This window comes from Lathamus discolor, chromosome 3 (assembly GCF_037157495.1).
Source record: "Lathamus discolor isolate bLatDis1 chromosome 3, bLatDis1.hap1, whole genome shotgun sequence".
In the NCBI taxonomy this organism is placed as follows: Eukaryota; Metazoa; Chordata; class Aves; order Psittaciformes; family Psittacidae; genus Lathamus; species Lathamus discolor.
Genome location: NC_088886.1, coordinates 80,586,881 through 80,607,611, shown reverse-complemented (window position 1 = coordinate 80,607,611; position 20,731 = coordinate 80,586,881). Strand labels below are relative to the sequence as shown.

General features: G+C 40.9%; 1 protein-coding gene across 3 annotated transcripts in view; it reads left to right on the top strand.

Moving 5' to 3' along the window:
• Window positions 1–20,731, top strand: part of SATB2 (SATB homeobox 2) — a 131,999-nt gene that overhangs the window by 47,469 nt on the left and 63,799 nt on the right. For all 3 annotated transcript variants that reach the window (XM_065670003.1, XM_065670001.1, XM_065670002.1), the window contains 3 exons: window positions 10,957–11,083; window positions 13,142–13,265; window positions 17,994–18,096. In XM_065670003.1, coding sequence (XP_065526075.1) covers window positions 10,957–11,083; window positions 13,142–13,265; window positions 17,994–18,096 — 354 coding nt within the window. The remainder of the gene's footprint in view (window positions 1–10,956; window positions 11,084–13,141; window positions 13,266–17,993; window positions 18,097–20,731) is intronic.

Here is a 20,731-nt window from a genome sequence, read left to right as displayed (position 1 = left end):
TGTGGGCTAAGAAAACAAATCTGGGTTCATCTCAGCATAATGTGGGCTCATCCACAGTACAAGGGAAAATTGTTTTTTCTGAGTCTGGTAGCAGTTCCTGCTTGCTCTGAGTCATCTCCTCTAGTGGTGAACGAGTCTTTTTTTTTCTCTTTGTTTTCTGTTGATAGGAAATGTACCACAGTTCAGTAACCAGCAAAGCTTTATTTAGACTTGTCAGAAAGGCAAAGTTGTTTTGCTCTTCGTGGGTAGAAGGGGGGAGATGAGGAACCTGAGAATCAGGTTATCAACTGAAACAAGTGTCGGCCAAGGGAAAAATTGTATTGAACTTAATTGAATGTGCTTGATTTTACAGCACTGCCCAAATTAGGGACCGAGATCATTAAAACGTATTTTGAAAAGAAATATTGCAACCTTAAAGATACTGTGTCTCTCTCTAGTAGATAGATTTGTAAGGAAAGGGTAAGGTTTCATCTGTTGCCTTTTACCTGTTTGTGAGCTATAAGGGAGACCTGAACCTAAAACTTAACAAACCCCCAGTCTTCGGTCTATTGCATATTCTTAAATAGATGTGTGCATGTACATTTACATATGGATAATTCTATTTCCTTATAATTTATAAATTCAAAAATGCTAGAACGCAAGTCTTGCCTCTTCTGTTAGCTGCTTCATGGCGAATCTAGTTCTTAACTGAATGTAATTAAAGGTACTAGGATTGAGCCTGTGGAAATAGTATGGTCTTGAATGGATCTGGATATGCTCTTGCAATAACACAGCTACAGAGAGCAAAGGGCTTCTGAGTCAAGTTACAGAGGTAACAGCAACCCTATCTTCACATTTATGCTGAATTAGTGTCAGCAGTTGTTGTTTGAGTGGACCACTCCCCAAAAAAGTCCTTAACCCCTCTCTTTCCTCAGCAATGTATGCTTTTCTGTTCTGCTAGTTAGCCTCTGGCCTGCTAGTCCTTCCCATGTTAGTGCTTTTTTTCATGGAAGTCAAGAACTGAAGGGTGGGAGGAAAGAAAAGGCCGAAGGCAAGCCAAAAGCAGTAATTTAGTAGTGACAAAACGTTCTGCTAGTCTTTGTATACAGTGTAAGGAAAACCCCAGAAGACAGACATTTTAAACTAAAGAGATTAAGCTGTTGAAGTGAATAGGCCAGAATATGAAACTGCATTCAGTTTAGGATTTGGTTTGTTCAGCACAGTGTGCTGTGTGTCCTTATTTCCCTTTGGACGTGAGACCCATGAATTTTCAAATCTACTTACAGTTAACTCAACACAAAGATAGTTGGCTACTGTACGTCTGCAGTCTGAGCCAGGCTTTCTGTGCTCCATGTAGTGTGCTGCTGTGAGTAGGCAGGATATTCAGATTCATACAAGGCCAAACAATGTCTGTAGGCTTAATTCTAAGCCTATTAGCCTCTACAATGCCATATTAGCAATGCTCTTTTACAACCTTTAAAATGTGTATTATGTATTCAGTTGCAATGCCATGTTACTGTGGTTTTTTTCCTGCTCAGTGGACTCTTTCTGTGTGAAGCTTACAGGCAATCATTGAAGGTGGGTGAATTAAAGGAGCTTGGGGAACTGGCATCTTTTTAAAAACAGATACAGGTTTTTCCCCAAAGAAGGAAAACATCTACCTCTCCCTCTCTTCTCCGTTCGAAAGCATCGCAATATAAATCCAAGAAAGGCTTCTGGAGGGTGGGGACCAAAGGCTGTCTGCTCAGATGTCTTGCTGTCCTTGCTGGAGGTGTTGTGAGGCAGGCTGTATCAGTGGCGTTGGACTAGCTGGAAGCTAGTGAAGAAGGCTGGAAAGCAAATGTTCGCATCTGGAATATTGCGTCCAGTTCTGGGCCCCTCTGTTCAAGAAGGACAGGGAATTGCTTGAAGGAGTCCAGCGCAGAGCCACAAAGATGATTAAGGGAGTGGAACATCTCCCTTATGAGGAGAGGCTGAGGGAGCTGGGTCTCTTTAGCTTGGAGAAGAGGAGACTGAGGGGTGACCTCATCAATGTTTACAAATATGTAAAGGGTAGGTGTCAGGATGATGGAGCTAGGCTTTTTTCAGTATTATCCAGTGATAGGACAAGGGGCAATGGGTGTAAACTGGAACATAGGAAGTTCCACGTTAACATCAGGAAGAACTTCTTTACTGTAAGAGTGACAGAGCACTGGAACAGGTTGCCCAGGGGGGTTGTGGAGTCTCCTACACTGGAGATATTCAAGGCCCGCCTGGACAAGTTCCTGTGTGATGTACTGTAGGTTACCCTGCTCTTGCAGGGGGGTTGGACTAGATGATCTTTTTAGGTCCCTTCCAACCCTTGGGATTCTGTGATTCTGTAAAGTTCGCTTTGCTTATGTTGAGCGCCTTGTAAGTCATGAAGTGGCAATACAGTCACTGGGTCCAGAATTTAGGGCAAGATGATCTAGGCCTTGTTTGTTGTGGTTAAAGAAACGTGCACTGGAGAAAAGCACTGCATGTTGAGTACACTTGCATTCACATTCCTTAGCTACTGAAGCAGTTGCACTAAAGCCCCAATATTCTTTCTGTGAGGCTGAGGTGGAAGCATGTTATGGGTCCCCACTAGCAGTATCTGTCTATGCTGGCTCTCTGGGAGGCACTAAATTACAGACAGGAGCTGTTGTCCCAATGCCAGGCTAGGGGATGGCAGAGAAGCAGCCAGTGTTTTTCCAGAGAACCTGGGACTCACAGAGGCAACTGCTGTCCAAAGCAAAAGGAACAGTGGTGGTTTAAGATGGCAAAGCAAACCTCCAGGCATGGGAGCTGCTAAGGAAGCTCTGATCAGAGAATAGGCTGAGTTGTGACACAAAGGCATTTGGGAGCCACTGCTCCCAGGGAGGAGGCTTTGCTCATGTGCAGCTGAGCGAGCTAAAGTGTTCCCAGGATTGGGCTGTGAAGGATCTTACCATAAGAGCAGAGGTTGTCCAAAAGGCAGTAATTTCATGCAAAAATGGGGAAAGTGCCATGCTTTTGGCTTTATGTGAGGGTGGTGTTAATGAAGGAGCAGGTGCTTCAACCCTATGGGCATTTGGGCTACTGTTAATAATAGTGCTTAGAAAAGTAGCCTTGGTATGATGGTGCCTCTCAGGAGAGGACAACCTGGTCGAAGGTAAAGCTGGGCTCCAGGCTGACAGGATTATGAAGGACAACTGCTAAGATCTACTTAATATCCTGAATGCAGTAGCCTTTCTGTCATGAGTTTTCATGACCGAAAAGACTTGTTTCATGCTATGGAAGTGATGCTTAGAGGAGTGGTTCTCTCTCTTTGTTCATATATTCTTGCTATCTATTTGAGGTAAGTGCAGCCTTATCCCAAAAATGGCAAAAGAAAGATATTTTGCAGGTCTAAATGTGGTTTTCCTCAATGGAGGTAACAGTTTTAAAAGTAATACAGAAAATGTAAAAAATACTTGTTTTTGTAATATTTTGTCCCTCCTTTGCTTCGTCACCCTCCTGTTTATTTGTGGTATTCATGTTCTATCATGTAACAGTTTTAAAAATAATCCCCTCAAGTCAATAACATCAACCTATTTTTTTCTTTGTTTTTCTTTGTTTCCTCACCCATTATTGGCTGTTTTTTCGAACAGAATAGAGGTTGGAAAATTAAATAAAGACTTTCAAAATAACAAGCTCCAGAAAATTTTATTTAATTTGTGGGTTCATTCTGTTCTCTGTCTCTCTTCCATCCCCCCCCCCCTTTTCTGGTTTTTTTTTTTTTTTAGAAGATCTTTATTAATTTAGTCTAGTAACTTAGTGCCCATATTAAATTAATCTAATAAAAGTCAGGGTCCTCACATAACGTTTCCCAAATGTGAAGCAGCATCTATTACATGAGGCACAATCTTTTTACAGTAAAATGTAAACCCGATATGCAGAATTGCAAGGCATCAGACTGTTTGGTGTATGTTATTTAAGTCAAATACTTAAGTACAGTAATGCTGGAGGAAAGGAATGGGCAACACTAGCATTCAAAAAATTAAAAACTCAAACCAAGCTTCATATATCAAAGCAATTTTCATCTGTGAAAGTACTCTGAAGTTCAGCAATTAAACCTTGTAACACTAACAGTCTTTCTTTTGACAGTTACTTGCATCCATGTTTCTATAAACATTTTAATATATAGTCAGATAAATATCATTTATATAGACTGTGCATTTACACGATTATATAGGTCTGTATTGATACAGATGTGCAAGCTAGAAGGACTAGATCTGTTTAAATTGACCAGCTGATATATGTGTTGTTGCACCACAAACTGCATTCTGTAAACCACCATTGGTACAGATCGCTTGTGACAGCATTTTAAACCAGCAGCAAAGGCATCCAGCAACAGCAGTAGGAGGAGGGTTTGCATTGCACAGCTTCAGGTAGCTTGGCCGTGCCTTTCCCTGGGTGAAGGTCATGCTGTTGTGCAGAGCCCTGAAGCTGCACAGGTCTCATGCACTGGGGTGCAGCGTTCGTCATTCCAGGAGCGTGGGTGTTCCCGCTGATTTGTGGATGTGTACATCACAGTGTAATCACATAGTTTATTCCTGTTCTCTCACTGAATTATTTATTATGGCCTGAAGTGAGGAAGGAGGGAGATTCTTTTGTATTGGCATAAACATAGGATTATGTTCGTTGTGTGCTTTCAATCACTAAATCACTGATATGTCAATTGGCATAATACAGTCTACCTCACAGGGATGTTATGAAGCTCAATTAATTCATGCTTTTAAAGTGCTTTGGGATCCTGTGATGAAAGGTGCTTTAGAAGTTCAGGGAAGGATTATGCTGGTTATTTTTCCCTTCTATTACCCCAATAGGTCACAGATAGAAATTGAACAGTATAATATGGGCAACGTTATAGTGATGGGCAAAGGCAGGATAATGTTTTTAGGTTTCCCTAAGATCTAGAAAAGGCAGCTCAATAATATAATAAAAAAATGAATATAATCAGGGTGGGTTTTTTTAAATTCTTCCCGTTGCCTTTTTCTCGTTTCTGCTTGAAAAGTCATTGCCTTTGCTGGATTAACAATAACTACAGATTATGCCTTTATGCTGTTACAGTTTGATGATACACTACAGCCAGGGTACAGGTTAGAAACACAGGCTGAGTTATTACGTACCACAGGGTAGTGATTTCCTGCAAACTGATTTATGGATGAATAATTCTATGCACTTGTTACATGGGACAGGCAGTTTTTAATTTCTATAACAAAGCACAGCTGAAAAAAGGAAAATTACATGCTATAGCATAGGGACAAGGTGGAGGATAAACAGATGCAATCAATGTCACTAGAGCCTACCCATCTCGAAGGAAGAGCTGTCAGTAGTGGTTGGTGATTAAATGGGTTAATAGTTTGCAGAAGTGGGGGTTTTATTGGGTGTTTCACTGAGTTTTTCATTTGGAGATGTAAAAGGAATCGGAAGTGTTTGGGTGCTAATGCTGATTTCCCTTTAGTTTCTGTTGTGTTGTTAAGAGCTGCTGTTAAAGAGTAAGATGTTTAAACAAATAGAACTCAGAGCATGGCAGCAAATATTGGTTGTGTTCGTCGCTCAGCCTTATGTTTGCAGCTGGTCACTCAGGCTGTGATCTTGTGATGCAGGAAAGCGAGCACTAGGACATCTAGGACAGCTCTGGAACACCATAGCCATGTGAGGCATGGCTCTGGTGCAGTGTTAACTGCAGACTCAGATGTGCTCAACACGTTTTCAAGGTGTAAATACAACCCAGAAGATCTTATGCTGGGTTGGTCATTGCTTATGCCCTTAACCTGTCTGAAGCTCACATAAACATGGTGGTGTTTGCTGTGTCTGACTGTACAGGCACATGTTCTTGCCTGAACTGGATGTAACTTGTACTGCCACAGCCTGCAACATGTTAGTGAGCATGGAGCTGCAGTGTAAGAAACAAGCTTTGCACTTCTCCAGTTTCCAGCCTGAGCGTGTCCATCAGTCCCCAAGAAGAACAATTGTCTGCTTTAACACTTCACCCTGTGTGAGTCTCAGCATACATTTGCTTATGCTGTAGAAAATGAGAGATTTTGATGCTGTGCATCAGGGATTCAGTTGCTTTGTCTGCTTAGTGTTGGCAAGTGCTTTTCTTAACAAAGTTTGGTAAGGAATCAGTGTTCTCTGCTATCCTTCTTTTTCCCTTTATCCAAAGAACACAAAATTCCTTCTCTAGCCCTCTCTGTACATATTTGGGCAAGTATTACTTGTGATTCATTTTGTAGCTGTCTCCAGAAAAATGTTGAGGTGGGGGTGGTGATGCTGATATGAAGCTCCAAAGTGTTCCTCATTCGATTCCTTAATTTTAACCCTCACAGAGTAGGATTTTAAATAAGTTGAGTTAATCCTGCATAACATACATACAAGTGTCCGTTCAAGATGTAACTCAGGTATGCTTATAATTTGTGAAAGGTGAAATCAGGAGTCTAACCATGGTGGGAGATGGGAATACTTTGTGAAGGGAACCAGTGACAGCGTGAGGCATGTTCTTGTACTGTTCGATTTGTTTAACTGCAAAAAGCAATTTGGAAAATGGCAGGCAGTATCATAGCTAGACTATGAGACATATACTCTAAACCCCAGATGTGGCATTCTTAGAATGAGGGTACTGTGTGGTTATCAGCCCCTTTGCAAAGACAAAAGAGGCTCCTAGCCCGTACAGGTAAATAATGTTTACTAGGTATCGAGATCAGCCATGAGGTAGCTGGTCAGGCCTTACGTTCAGTGTATTGTTCTACTTTGATTCACATAGTTATCACATTCTTCTGCAAAGGAGCTGCATTTTCAGTGAAACTGAATTGAAAGCACTCTGGCAGGGTGGCACACTGTTGGCCTATGTAGAAAAACAGCAGTGAATTGCAGTGGTTGTTATGTACGAACCTGACACTTGAGCTCACTGAAGTTTGAAGAATGTTCTGGCATTCTTGTGGGTAGAAGTTGTTATACATATTTTTAACTGGGTTATTCTTTCTTTTTTTCCCTATCTGCATTCTGGTGAAGCATTTAGCTTCATACAAAGCCTGTCTGTAGAAGGACACGCCATTCAAGAACCAGCAGCCAGCATGGATTAGAGAATCTCTTCTAAAATATGAAGGGGTTGGGGGGTGAAATCTTCTGAGACAACTGTTTGGTCTGTTTATTGTCTTTAATTATCTAAGTGGCCTGGGCTGCGTTCAGCCATTTCTAGAGGAGCTCTTGAGAGCTCTTCTAGTTCAGCCATTTCTCCAGTCTGTGCAAGCTTTGAAATCTGTTGAACTTTCCCTTCAAAAAACTCATAGAAGAAAAAAGTCGAAAAGGGTCATTGATAGAGAAAGGAGAACCAGACTCATTAACAGAGGAGTTTTGTGAACTCATAGAAGATGGGCTTTCAGATTTCCTGAGCAATCTGATCTGCTGCACATTATCCACACACAGTTTTGAGCAAGTCCGGAGCTGACAGAACAGTGATACTCCTGGAGCAGTAGTACATTCATTAATAACGCAGTTAGTGACATCTATGACCATTGCTCATTCCTGTCCCCACTTCCATGTCTCAGTTGTGATAGGACAAAAGGTCAGTCAGACTGGTTGAAATGATTTCCTTAAAGGCTTGAACCATACCACTTGGAGTCAATGAGAGGAACAATAAAAATCAATGATGTGGAACTGACCCCTTGCCACCAGGCTGTTCTCATGTTGGGGTTGCTATAACACTAGAAACACCCAGTCCTCGATGGGAAGGAACCTTTTTACAGGGAAAATTTTGGTCTACTCAGGTTTTACTGTGGAGTCATAGAATCACAGAATGGTTGGGGTTGGAAGAGACCTTAAAGCTCATCCAGTTCCAACCCCCTGCCATGGGCAGGGACACCTTCCACTAGATCAGGTTGCTCCAAGCCCCATCCAGCCTGACGCTGAACACTGCCAGGGATGGGGCAGCCACAGCTTCTAGGGGCACCCTGCACCAGAGTCTCACCATCCTCACAGGAAAGAACTTTTTTCTAATGTCTAATCTAAATCTCCCCTGTCAGCTTAAAACCGTTGCCCCTTGTCCTGTCACTACATGCTCTTGTAAAAAGTCCCTCTCCAGATTTCTTGTAGACCCCCTTTAGGTATTAGAAGGCTGCTATAAGGTCTCCCCTGAGTCACTCGGAGATGTCTTCTAACATGCAGAGAATACACTTGCTCAACAAGCTGGCATCATCTTCCCAAATACAACCCAAGAGTTGCTTTAAGTACAGTGCCATGAAATAAACCACCTGTGAAGTCTGCTGAGAAGCTGGATGGAAACCATGGCTTCTGGCTATCATTTGGACCAGCTTAATGTGCTCTGGAAAAAAAACTTCACACGTCATATCACACCGGCTGAAAAAACAGCGTACATCAGCAGTGCTGCAGCGCGGAGTAAAGGACTCGCAGCAGGTGCTAACGTGCAGAGGCACCGAGCATTATGGTAACACCTGTGTTTGTCTAAATCCAGCCAAAACAATTTCCTCTCCAGTTGTAGGGGAGGATTACAAAAAAGAAATAAAACCCACCTCACTTCCAGTAGTAGCAGACGTTTCCTGTAGAGCAGTTTGGGTAGGATTTCCCATGGTGCACCCTGGCTGCACTGTGGGGTTCCTCTATAAACCCTTCTTAGTCTGGGGACACCTTCGGTAACTTCGTTGACCCCCCGACCATCTCTGTCTCCTGCCAGCATTGCCAGGCCCGAGCAGTTGCAGATGGTGTGTTCTCCGAGTGCTTTCCTTAATTGAATGAAAAATAAAGCCTCTTGTAAAATATTACCAATTTAGATGTGACTTATGGGGCACATATGATGCTTATTTTTTCAATTACATGAGAACTTGGCGTGGTTAAACATAGGAAGCCAAGTGTTCTGTGAAGCTGGTATAGATTTCTGGATTTTTAGGTGATTTTTGCTTTAAATTATTATATAGCAGAAGGGGGTGAAGGAAGTCAGCAGCTAAACTGTGTTTTCCCAGCATGTATTACACTCAGTGGACCCTTGATGCTCATTTCATGACTAATATATGCTGTACTATATGCATTTCTTGTTGTCACCAGAGATAACATTAAGTAAACTATCCCCTTAAGAAAAACAGCTTTTCTTGGCAAGTGGAATATGACTCAAGGAGCCAGCACTGGAGACATACGGTGCTGTGAATGAGTGCTGTGTGTTACTTTACTGGATCTGAGTCCAGGCACTATTTATACTGCAGCATATTCAGCACCAGATTGTTAAATCTTAATACTGAAACAGTGCATCATTTAAATGTTTTTGTTCTGTTTATGTCCCATTTTCAAGCATTGGGTATCAAGCAACACTTACTAACTTTTTGTTTCGTTTGGACAAGATCTCCCCTTGCCAAACGCCTTCTAATCACCTCTTGAAATATTAGCCCATCTGTACCAGCGTGTTACAGTGAAACTTTGTGCCCCTGGGGATGACCTAGGCCGCTTCCAGCTTCTTTCAGTATGTGGTGATAGAATACCTTGCAAAGCAACATGCCAGTGGTCAATGCAAAGATTGAAGTTCTACAGAAAAAGAGTTGTACTAAAATTGATTTCAACCTATGTAGGAATGGGGGAAAAATATTCCATAGCAGGTTAATTCATGGGCTCATAAGCATTGTGTTCTCTTACTGTCTCTGTGCAAGAAGCTTTGTTTCAGTGTTTCAGAGGTGGTACCTATGATCATATTTGGGAGATCAGGATGAAAAGCTTTTGCAATTTACTTCAGTTTGATTACTTGCAGAACTGGTGAATAGCTGGGAGTAGAAAGTGAGGAGAGGGTTGAAGTTTCTTGACATCACAGTGTCTTTCCAGATACCCAAAGAGGTTGCTTGGAGCTTGTGTTATCACAGAGGAAGTAGTTTTCGTATGTATTAGTGTGTTAGTGTATTTCTGGCAGTAGTGTTTACAGATGGTCTTTTTGAAGATCAAAAAGTAAATAAGCAAACTTAAAAAGGAATCAGTTTAAATGAGAGAAAAGAGAAAAGGTTACTGGTGTCTTGTAAGGTGGTGCTGAGAAAAGTTACATGAGCAGAACAGTGAGGCACTGGGAGCATAGTGGAGGAGGGAATAGAAGCAGTAGTTGGCAAGCAGAACAAGGCTGAACCGCTTTGCTCTCATGTAAGATGGCACTGTGGCTTTCTTTGTTTGGCATCTTCCTGGAAGTCATTCCTGGTATTAGTCATTGTTTTTGGTGTGGGTGGGCCCTCTGCAATTGTCTAAATAGAAATAATACCTCTGCACCAAATGGTTTACCATCCAAGTTTACAGTCTTTGTGACAAGCTCATACAGAAGAGGTGATGATCCCTATTAAAGAATGAACAGAAGTAGAAATAGAACTTACAGCATTCTCCCCCGCCCCCAAAATGCTATTTTGGATCTGTGGTCAGCTTCTTGCAGTTGTTTTTTTTCCACAAAGAAAAGCAACTGTCTGCATGGTACAACTTGTAGCTGGGAGTGAACTCTTCCTACTTGGTGGATTTCCAGTGCTATTCATCCACACTGGGAATAGTACCATGCTTAGATTGTAACTGTGTGCTGAAAGCCCACACATAGGAATTTTCCTCTTCAAGTCAAAACTAACGCATTTATTTACTGAAGGGTTTTGTAGACTGCAAAATTGGGACTACAGAGTATTTAAAGCTTGTTCTAACTTAGAGAACTAGGCTTTAGTGGGATGACGAAAGATGTGAAGGGAGGAAGCCTCCTGTGCTTCCTTGAAGTAATTTAAGAGCCAGAAACATGTCAGCAGCTCTCTGCTAAGCATTTAAAATCTATTCCTACTCTTCTCCATTGTTTGCTTCAGGAGTCAGTACAACACATCTTTTCGAGCAAGACTGCATTAAACCTCAAGGCAGATCTTGAATTTCATGAGCAAACAAGCTTATCAAAGCATTTAGTAAACGCCTGGTAAAATATAAAGTATAATTTTTTTGTTTCCTTCTCAGGAATAATCAAGCTTGGGAGGTGGAATCCCCTCCCTCTCAGTTATGTGACTGATGCACCAGATGCGACAGTAGCCGACATGCTACAAGATGTCTATCATGTTGTGACATTGAAAATCCAATTACAAAGGTGGGTGTTTCTGAACATCTGTCCTTCTCTATTCTCTGGGCTGCTCTGTCGATTACAGCATTACTACAGAGATTAGCACATCCTGTCTTCATTAATTTCTGGTCTTTTGATGAAATGAAAAGAAAAATTAAGAGAAGGGTGGGTCACCTGGCAGCTTTTTGCTGCATGTTCCAACTGATACGTATGTTTTTTAAAGCAGCAATGTGGTAGTAGGGAGGGGAGGGCCAGAAACTCAATTAAGTAAAGATATGGGGCCTTTAAAGGCAGACCTTCCCACAATTCCTAATTTAATGGGTTATTGAGGCCTTATTGCATCAAAACAACAAACTCCTTGCCCTTTTTTAGGACTGCATTGTGAGAATCCAGGTCTTCCTCGTGGGGAGGAGGGGAGCTTTTTACTTATATTTTTTCTCCAGTGGCCTTCCCAGTGGAGAGGCAAGAAGATGCAGAAGGGATGTGTTACTACATGCTTTAATTCCTGCTAGTTCTGATTAGCAAAGCAAAATGCTTTGCTGATGCTTTTATACTTACTTGCCCCCACCCACCCCACCTCTTCTTCTCCCCCATTCTGTCTATTGACCTTCAAAAAAGAGTCCTCAAATAGTTACTGATGTCTGCGTAAGGAGTTGCAGGAGTTGTGGCAGGCCCCTGGCAGTGCATGGTATACTCTTAACCTGCTGGTAAGCCTGCATTGCACAGTCTGCTGTAGCTCTATGGCCAGCAAAGAGGCAAAAATAACAGGCAGCCTGGAATAATTTGCTCACAGTTCTTTGAAGCTCAACTTGAAAGTAGAGGGCTCCACTGGGATGTGTGTGTGTGTCCTTTGCTGGCAGGTACATATCCTCTAACTGTTCAGTTCAATTTGTAATTTGGAAGTAACTAGTGTCTCACTGACATTAGCCTCTCAAACAGCAACGTTTCTTTCCTGTTACATCTCTGATGGAGCTTGGGGTTTCCATTTCTCTCTAATAGGCCTTTCCTTGGCTTTAGATACTGTTATAATTTCTCAGCTAGACTGCATCTCTGCAGCATAGTTGTGAAAGAGCATCTAGAGCCTGTAGCTGCTATAAAACTGGAGTGAGGTAACTCATCTCGTCAGAAGTACGAGCTACCAGGATTCCATCTAGGCTATTGTCACATATGTATCACTGGAGGGTATCAGCACAAGATCAAGGTCTCATTTTTTATCTTCAAAGTGCTTGAATGCCTAGATGACATGTAAATAAAAGATAGCCCTTGTCTTTGAGATAAAGATGGTCATTGACTACTTGAACTCCTCAAGTGTAACTGAACTTTCAACTCCAAGGGCCAGGCTCTATAGGCAGGACAACCTCAGAAGTTGGTTGGAGAGCATGCGTTAAGTTTCTCAGGCATGAATGGCAATGCCAAGCTTCTCCCAACTTTCTGATGTGCTTCTCAGGTCTGTCTCCATGTATGTAGGCACAAACTAAGCTTGTTAAATTAAACGAGGCACAAGTCACAGAAAGTCAAAAGCTTCACTAGATATGCAGTTGTTGTAGAACAAAAGTGAGAATGAACTACACATGATAGATCCTGGACATATGGTGTAATGGGTTTCTGAAAGGCTCTTGGATACTTCAGCGATGAGGGCAGTTATAAGAACCTGTAAAACATGAAGTTCATTGTTCAAAGCCCCACCTCCACACAATGAGGGCCCTTACTCTTTAGGGATTTTGTTAGTGACAGGGTTGTATATACGTTTATTTTTCTGTCCCAGCAGGAGTATCTTTCTCTGAAGTTTCTTTGCTCTCCGTCAGGCCCCAGAGGGAATCGTTATACACACATTTAATACTGTAGTAGGATTAGCTGATATTCCTGCCATGTACTGTTGTTCTTTTAGTTGAACTACACATCTGCTGGGAGTCAGGCTTGGTGAGGAGGGGAAAAAGGGAAGACAGACCTTGATTGGCTGGCTAAGCAGACATCTACTAGGTTGTGCTCGCTGCTTAAAGGTCTACAGCTACAGCGCTTGTATGCAAAGAGTAAGCATCTGTGAAGGTAATGTTTCTATCTACTTCTTGCTTTCTGTTTTAACAGTTGTTCAAAGTTGGAAGACCTGCCAGCAGAGCAGTGGAACCACGCCACAGTTCGCAATGCCTTAAAGGAACTGCTCAAAGAGATGAATCAGAGCACATTAGCCAAAGAATGCCCTCTCTCACAGGTCAGTGTTTTTAACAGGCTTAGGAAAACCAAATTTATAAGATCTGAAGTTCATATTTGTTCAGTAAAGGTCTTAGATGAAGCAATTCCATAAATACCGAGTAGGTTTCTGGTTTTCTTTAGAAAGGAGAAAGTCTAATTAATATGAAAAAGATCATACCATATTAGTGCATTTCCAGGTGCAAATTATGAATGAATTTGTTGGGTTTTATCCTGCTGTTCAGAGAGATGTAAATTTTTTATTTAGACTTTTATATGAACCTTTTGCAATAGGACTAGTGGTCCTCAAATGCAAGATTTGAAGAGTTTCTTCTCACTGGTGGAGGCCTGCTTCCCCTACTAACCCATAGGTAGCTCTCTTCAGCCTCCAACTATGATAAAAAATATGCTCTTTTAACAGTTGTGCCCCAATTTCTAGGAAACAGCAACAAAAAGTGTATACATAGTTATGATAAAAAAAGAACAAAAACTCAGTCTCATTCTCCGTGACTGCTTTACAAACAGCAGTAGTGTCATGTCTGAGACACAGGTTCCTACAGATCTCATTAGCTCTTATTTGTTCTTTAGGTTTCATGATGAGGAATTAATAAAAATTTCATGACTGAAAACTTCAGCACCCAGGCCAAGTCACTTTGCTTAGGAGTGAATAATTGCCTTCTAAAAAACCTATTAGCATCATTGGTTAATCTAAAAAAGTCAAAACATCGGTAATCTCTGCTTGCTAAAAATCTGTTGCTTTGCTAGCCTGTATCCAACACTTTTTCTCCTGTGGTCGCTTGTCTTGTGTTGCACTGTATGCTCATCCTGCAATTTGCGATCCAAAGCCTCAGTGAACCAAGAGAATTCTTTCTGTGTATAAGCACCAGAGATGAGATACAGAGCAGAGCGTAGGTCTTTGCAATTGGTAGGAATCATGTTCCTCGTCTTCCTTAGCCATTTGGGGGTCTGCAGATTCAACAAGAATGGAAAGGCTGTGTAAGGAAAAGCCACGTAACTTGCCTTATTTACTAAAGGAGTAGCAGTGACTCTACAGAGCGTAAGTGCATTGAATACAAAAGTATTTTTTCTTTCACACAGTTTAAGTGTAATTTCTTTAAATAGAATTATCTGTGGAATCTGGTCAGCTAATGATGATTGCAGCATATGGTTGTGTCTGACCATTCTTCTTCAATACCCAGGATAACTAAACTATACATCATTTCATATGCACAAATCTTTTGTTGTCTGGGACTTTTTCCTCACACTTCTATTTCAAAGCCTAGCAGGTGGAAATGCTGCAGTTGGTTTACTCCTTCTATAGCCTCAGTCTGAAATACATTTACGAAATTATTGATGGCAGAACTGCAGCAGCAAAAATCCTGGCCCCAGTAGTTATTTAGTGGGCAAATCTAAAAGGAGATCCTTCTGTAGAAAACTGAGCTTGTTTACTTTTAAGCACATGTAAGTGACCTTGGGTTACTAAGCTCACCCTTGAACTGGAACTGCAAGAATGCAGCTGCTATTATTATTGTTCTTTATTATTATTACTATTGCCATGAAAAGTTTCAGTCTCTTTTGTTTTGGCTCACAAAATGCAGAAGATACAATGGAAGGTTGTATAGGAGCTGTCTATTACCATCATCCAAATATGCCTCTAATACAATTCCTTCTCCCAAATCAGTTTTAAAAAAATATCGTGCCAAATGTGAAATGTCATTACAACCCCCTTGTGGTTAATATATTATTGACAGCAGCAAATTGCAGAGTGGTCTCTTAGGAGTCAGACTGCAGAGTAAATGCTGTGGTTTATTAATGTGTTCACAGTGCCTCAAGTACAGCAGTGGAGAGGGGCAGCGCAGGGAGCTCTTGCTCCCACCAGTGATGGTGCTCTGTCTCTGGTTCCCGGTGCCTGAGCTCTCCATGCAGCCCAGATGGGGATTCTGATTGCCACTAATGGGAAATGTAATCATTCACTTTGATTTAAAATTGTTCTGTTTTTTCTGCTAGGTGTATTATGTGGCTGCAGCTTAGCTACCCGTAGCATACGGCTCATGTTCAAACACATAAATCCCAGTTAACCAAGCTGGGGGGAAGGAGGATAGGTGGGGGGCAGTGTCTGTGGCAGAAAGAAATCCAATTATTCCAGCATTTCTATCTTTGCATAGAGACCTCTGTCTTTCCTGTGTATTGTATAACTCATTTCAGCAGTGGCCTTTCATTTTGTCCCTTTGCTGGAGCAAGATTTCTTGGGATGTGAGTGCATTCCATATTTTTCTCCTTGAACTTAGTGCACCGGATTTTCTTTGTGTGGATATTTCTTAGCTCCCTCCTGGTCTAAGTAGTTTTTATTCCACATGTGTCATGGCCGCACACATACCAACCATATTTGCTGCTTATTATAATCTATTCCTCCTTACGGATTTTTCCCAGGAATAATATGCATTATTTAGAAATTCGCAATTAGTCAGTGGGTTTTTTGCCACTCTCTTCTGAACACATACTTCTTTTCTGCAGACTTACTGAGATTCCTATCAGAAATACTTCTGGTGTTCCTTTACATTTAATTGTGAGGATATGTAGTTTGGAAGTTATCATGGTTCTTTCCCCTGCTCTACTGTCAAGCAATTGAAGAGAATCTGTCCTGGGTTTTTTTCACCAATGGTTGATTTACTGTTTAATTTTACTATTTTGTTTAAGCTTTGCTTTCTCAAATAAAGGTGAATGGGTTAACATATTCTGTGATATTTAATAGCCCTCCAATTTCAGTAATGTTGATTTGTTGTAGAGGTAGAGGATTTTGTGGAAGGGGGAAAAAAAGGAGAAAACCCAAATTGTTATGTAGATAGAGCTAAACAATTTCCCTACCCTTCCTTACTGACTGGGAATTTAACCAAAGTGATACTAAAACCCCCTAAGTTGCCTCAGCTCAGTTTTGTTCAAAATCTTTCCTTAGCAGAGGCTATCTCCATGTCAGGCTTTCAGAATACTATTGCTTGTTAAAATGACTTAGAGCAAGGGAGGATTTATGGGCAGGGAATTGCTGCTGACTGCCACAATGCTAGGTTTATGTCTCAAAATATTGATTTTAATTAGAAAATTGAATCTCAGATTTAGAGATTGAAGCTGCTGCTTAAAAAGGCGCTTACTTCATAGCCTTCAGACTCTGCTGCTGTGCACTGTAGCAGCCTGTGAGTGGAAAAGTTCAAGTTCAAAGGCAGAAAAGCCTCTTCACTGAAAGTGAAAATACCTGTTGAGGACTGAACCAATCTGTACTACCCAGTTAACTTAAGTCTCTCAGTTTTGCTCACAGTTTTTAAGTCTCCAAAACTCAAGAGTTCAGGAACAGCTGGAGTCCTGTGATACTGCAGTGAAGTGGGTAGAAGGCTGGATAAATCTGGAAGAGGGAGGGGATGTTTTTGTTTCTAAAGCATTGTTAAAATTGAGTAAGCCAATGTGTAAGCCTCTTAGCTTTCCAGAGATGGCCAAGATCCCATTTTGTACAAGAGCCTGCAGGAGCCAGTGGGCCAGAACTTGAACCTACAGTTGATAGCTTGTTTGAGCTGTGAGATCATCCTCACTCTCCTCATCTCTGTGCAGAAAGGTCATACAATATGCCAGGGCTTTTTCTGAGCTTTGTCGTAAGTGAGGAAGGAGGGCATAAGGAAATGTGATTTCTGGAGAAGATGCGTTGGCTCCCCATGCGTTAGTGGTGTTAGATTGCATTTCCTTGCTGGAAGTGTACATGTGCTGGAATGATTTGACCTTGGAAGAATTCAGAGGGGGAAAAAGGAAAGCAAAATGGTACTGTCAAAAAGATGCCTCCTCTGTAGAGTGGATGAAGGTAGGGGAAAAAATAGAAAGGAGGAACTGCCAGTGCACAGACTGTTTCCCACCCTATGGGTGGAAGCATCATAGATATATAGTATAATTTTGTTGGGGATCAGGTGCTGCAGAACAGCTCTGCACCTCTCTGCTTCGGTTGGCTTGTACTAAGAATCACTTAGAGGGAATTCGTGAAGAGTAGGGTTGGTGGTGAAGTGATATTTCTGTTTTGTTGAGCTTTTTGTGGTTTTTGGCTGGTTTGTGTTGTAGTATGTGTAGTTCCCTTACCTCTGAATGGCACTGTTAATTTCTCTTTTGGGTGATTTTTCACACAAGGGCTAATCACACGTTTCTATAAATTATATTAAGTTAACTTATTTGCCTAACTTGTTCTGCACTGAGTAGCACGGATGTTCTCCAGTTCTTGGCTGTGTGATGATGCTGCATTTGGAAACATATCTAAGACATCTGAAAAGCATTATTTGGATTATGCATGCTGAAGCATCTAATCTTACTTTTAGGACCTGGTAACTAAATCATGCTTGTTTTCACCTGGGTTCAGTGAACATATTTTCCCCAGCATGCCACTGCCTGTTGTTACACAACTCAAGTTTAGATGTTGTAATAACACAAGTGAAAACTAAAGTAGAATTGCCCTGCCAGCCTGAGCTGCAGTTCTCAGCCTAGGTTCATTCTAATCTTTCTTGCATTATTATGCAAAACAATAATTATTATTTTGTGATTTTAATTACGGCTAGGACCATGAAGAATAAAACCAAGTTTTTTACTCGTTAGATGCTTCTTTTAGTTTTAAAGTCACAAATGAATGATCTTGGTGCACTCACATGTCGTTTGCTTTCCCTGGAATAGATCTCTAATTGTGGAAGATATTTTAAAACACTTTTTGTCTTTCTTTTTGTACTTCCAGAGTATGATTTCATCCATTGTAAATAGCACATACTATGCCAATGTGTCAGCAACCAAGTGCCAGGAGTTTGGGAGATGGTACAAAAAGTACAAGAAGATTAAAGGTAAATTGATTTTTTATGACTTTCCAAGTTCTTGAACTTCTGCTGACAGTTTGAGAGGATTTGCCTTAAGTTAAAGTGATAATAAGCTATAATAATGTTAGTGAATTTGTCTACAAAGAGGGCACAGTCACAGCACATTTGAAATTAAATCTGATACTTTGCAAACAAGGCTGGTATGAAAACACAGGGCACTTAAAACATGCTTGAAATATCCCATTTAGTTGTGCTGAAAGATCAGCTGTGTTTTGAATTAAGCTAAAACGTTCTGGGAAAAAAAAATGTTCCAGTATCTCAGGATTTGAAAGTTAAACTGCTGTGTAAATTACCTTAGTTGCATTTTATTCATGAAAGCTGAAAAACATCCAAGTTACTTGTGCCCTTGTTTTCTGTTTTCAATTCTGCAAAGTGTGCTGGCACTCCTGCCATGTTTTATCATGTGAATCTGGTTACCAATAGAGGATTTAGTACCTGGCTGTTAGGAGATGTTGCTCTAAATAACAAGGTGCTGCATCCACTAAAGTTAAGATGAAAACAGCCCATTGTATATTGTTTGTATTTTTTCTACACTGAAATTGTGTTAGCTGATAAGCAGTGAATGCCTGAGGCAATAAAATTACTGTGTCAGCTCATCCCATGCTCACTACAGAAATGTTTGATCATCTTTTAATAGTACACAAAATGATGTGACAAGCATCCCCCATGTGTAGTTTGTTCTTTTATCCATCCTTTCCTTTGGGAAGACACTTGTGTGTGTAGTGGACCATTTGTTTTGGTAGGTTTTTTGTTTTAAAATACACGTGTGCTTTGAGTAGGATATTGGGGGATAGTCAAAAGCTTTTCCACAGTACCAACTGGCTCCTCTCTCCCCAGGTGTCCATCAGCCTGGGAGAGCAGCTTTACTCTGTGATAGGTTTTTTCATAGTTTTTCTCTCTATTACACCACTGAAGGGAAGATTCATTGTCTGAAAGAAGACATAAACTGTTTTTGTTGTTTCTGCCTGTGATCCTTTCAGTGGCCAGGAAAATCATAACAGCATCCAAAACATTATGCAGAAATAGGGTAATGTCCTGTCCTTGTTGAGAGGCCATTGTAGTTTTAGTTGCATGAAGATTAGCAGCTTCAAAGAGTCTGCCCTCTTTTTCTCTTAAACAGCTGGCATACATGAGCTGTGAAAGGTTGCTTGTTTAGTTTCCATAAGACAGACCAGAAATCTGCATAATAATACCATGAAGAGTCTGCTGCTTGAGTTAGGAGCACACGAAACAAAATTGCATGAAATATCAGAACAAGTTCTGAGGCATCTGGTTTTCCTCTGCGCGTCTGCTATGTGTGGAGCATACCTGTAAGAGGCTCAGGCTTGGGCTATGCAGTGATTAGATTTTCACTAGGGGATTTAAATAAAATGCTTTATGCTAAAATTATTTGTGTCTAGAAGGAAGGTTTTTCAGGTAGGTAACAATGCAGATGAGGAAGTGGAGATGTTGGATTTTACCTACTAAAATTTTTAGGCTTGAAGATGTTGATTCAGTATCTTAGTACACGGTTACCCTTGTGCCAAAGGAACTGCATAGTTTCCTTTCTCTCTAAATTGCCATTGTGTGACTCTGAAATTTTTCTCTAAATGGTTTCTTTGCTCTAAATGGTCTCTTAATAAAAGCATTTTATTTGAAGTGCTCTAACATATCCTCTTGGTTAAAAAACTATCAAAGGAACCAAACAGCTTCAAGGTCATCACCGTTCGCTTTTACTTGCCGTTCTAGGAGAATAGAGACAGGCTTCCCTCCTTCCCCACCTTCTTTTTTTCCAAACTGGGCAAGGGTGCCAGTTGCAGAGGCACTGGAAGCCCTTAACTGTAGTGTTCTTAACCGTAGAGATGCCACTACAGGTTCTGAGTGTTTCTAGCACACTGCTGTCTTCCACTTTCTTCCATACTTAGAGCATTGAATTTTTAAGCTCTTACTTTTTTTACTTAGTAAGTGCACAGTTAAATTGTTGAGTGCAGTAAAAGCAGAATGAAACCTCAATCAAAAGGTCAAGGATCCAAACCTGAAGAGTTTGCCAGATAACTCAGTATCTGTGCTATTCAAAGAGACACAGCCAGTCACTGCTGTTTGGAAGTGTATGTGTGTGTTAGTAGGAGGAGAAAAAGGAAGGTTAAGGTATGTGTGAAGTAAACACAAGCTGCTATAAAGCAGTTCAAGTGGTGTTGATTCATCAACCATATGAGTGGGAGAGAAAACAAAGAGTCTATGGCAGGTACAGTGGTGCATGGAGAATAAACAGCCATACAACTTCAGGGCAGTAATCTAAACCCCCTGGAAGCAGAAAGACTTTGGCACTTCTTTGGGTAGTTTCAGTTTCTCATAATTTCTGTTTTCATCTCATTTTGTTTCTTTACTGTAGCCAGATATTCATACAGGACAGCTCAGTTAGAATGCAAAATCAGTGACTTCATTTACATGCTTCAGTCATCGCATGCTCCTTTAATAATAATTTTAAAAATGGACTTAGTTTTTCCATGAAGGTGGATGGATGATGCAGCAGTTAATATTTTTAGGTTATAATCTGAATAGATTGGGTAAAAATTATAATTTAGAGTCTTTGGGACCAGCACCCATATCCATGTGTAACTCT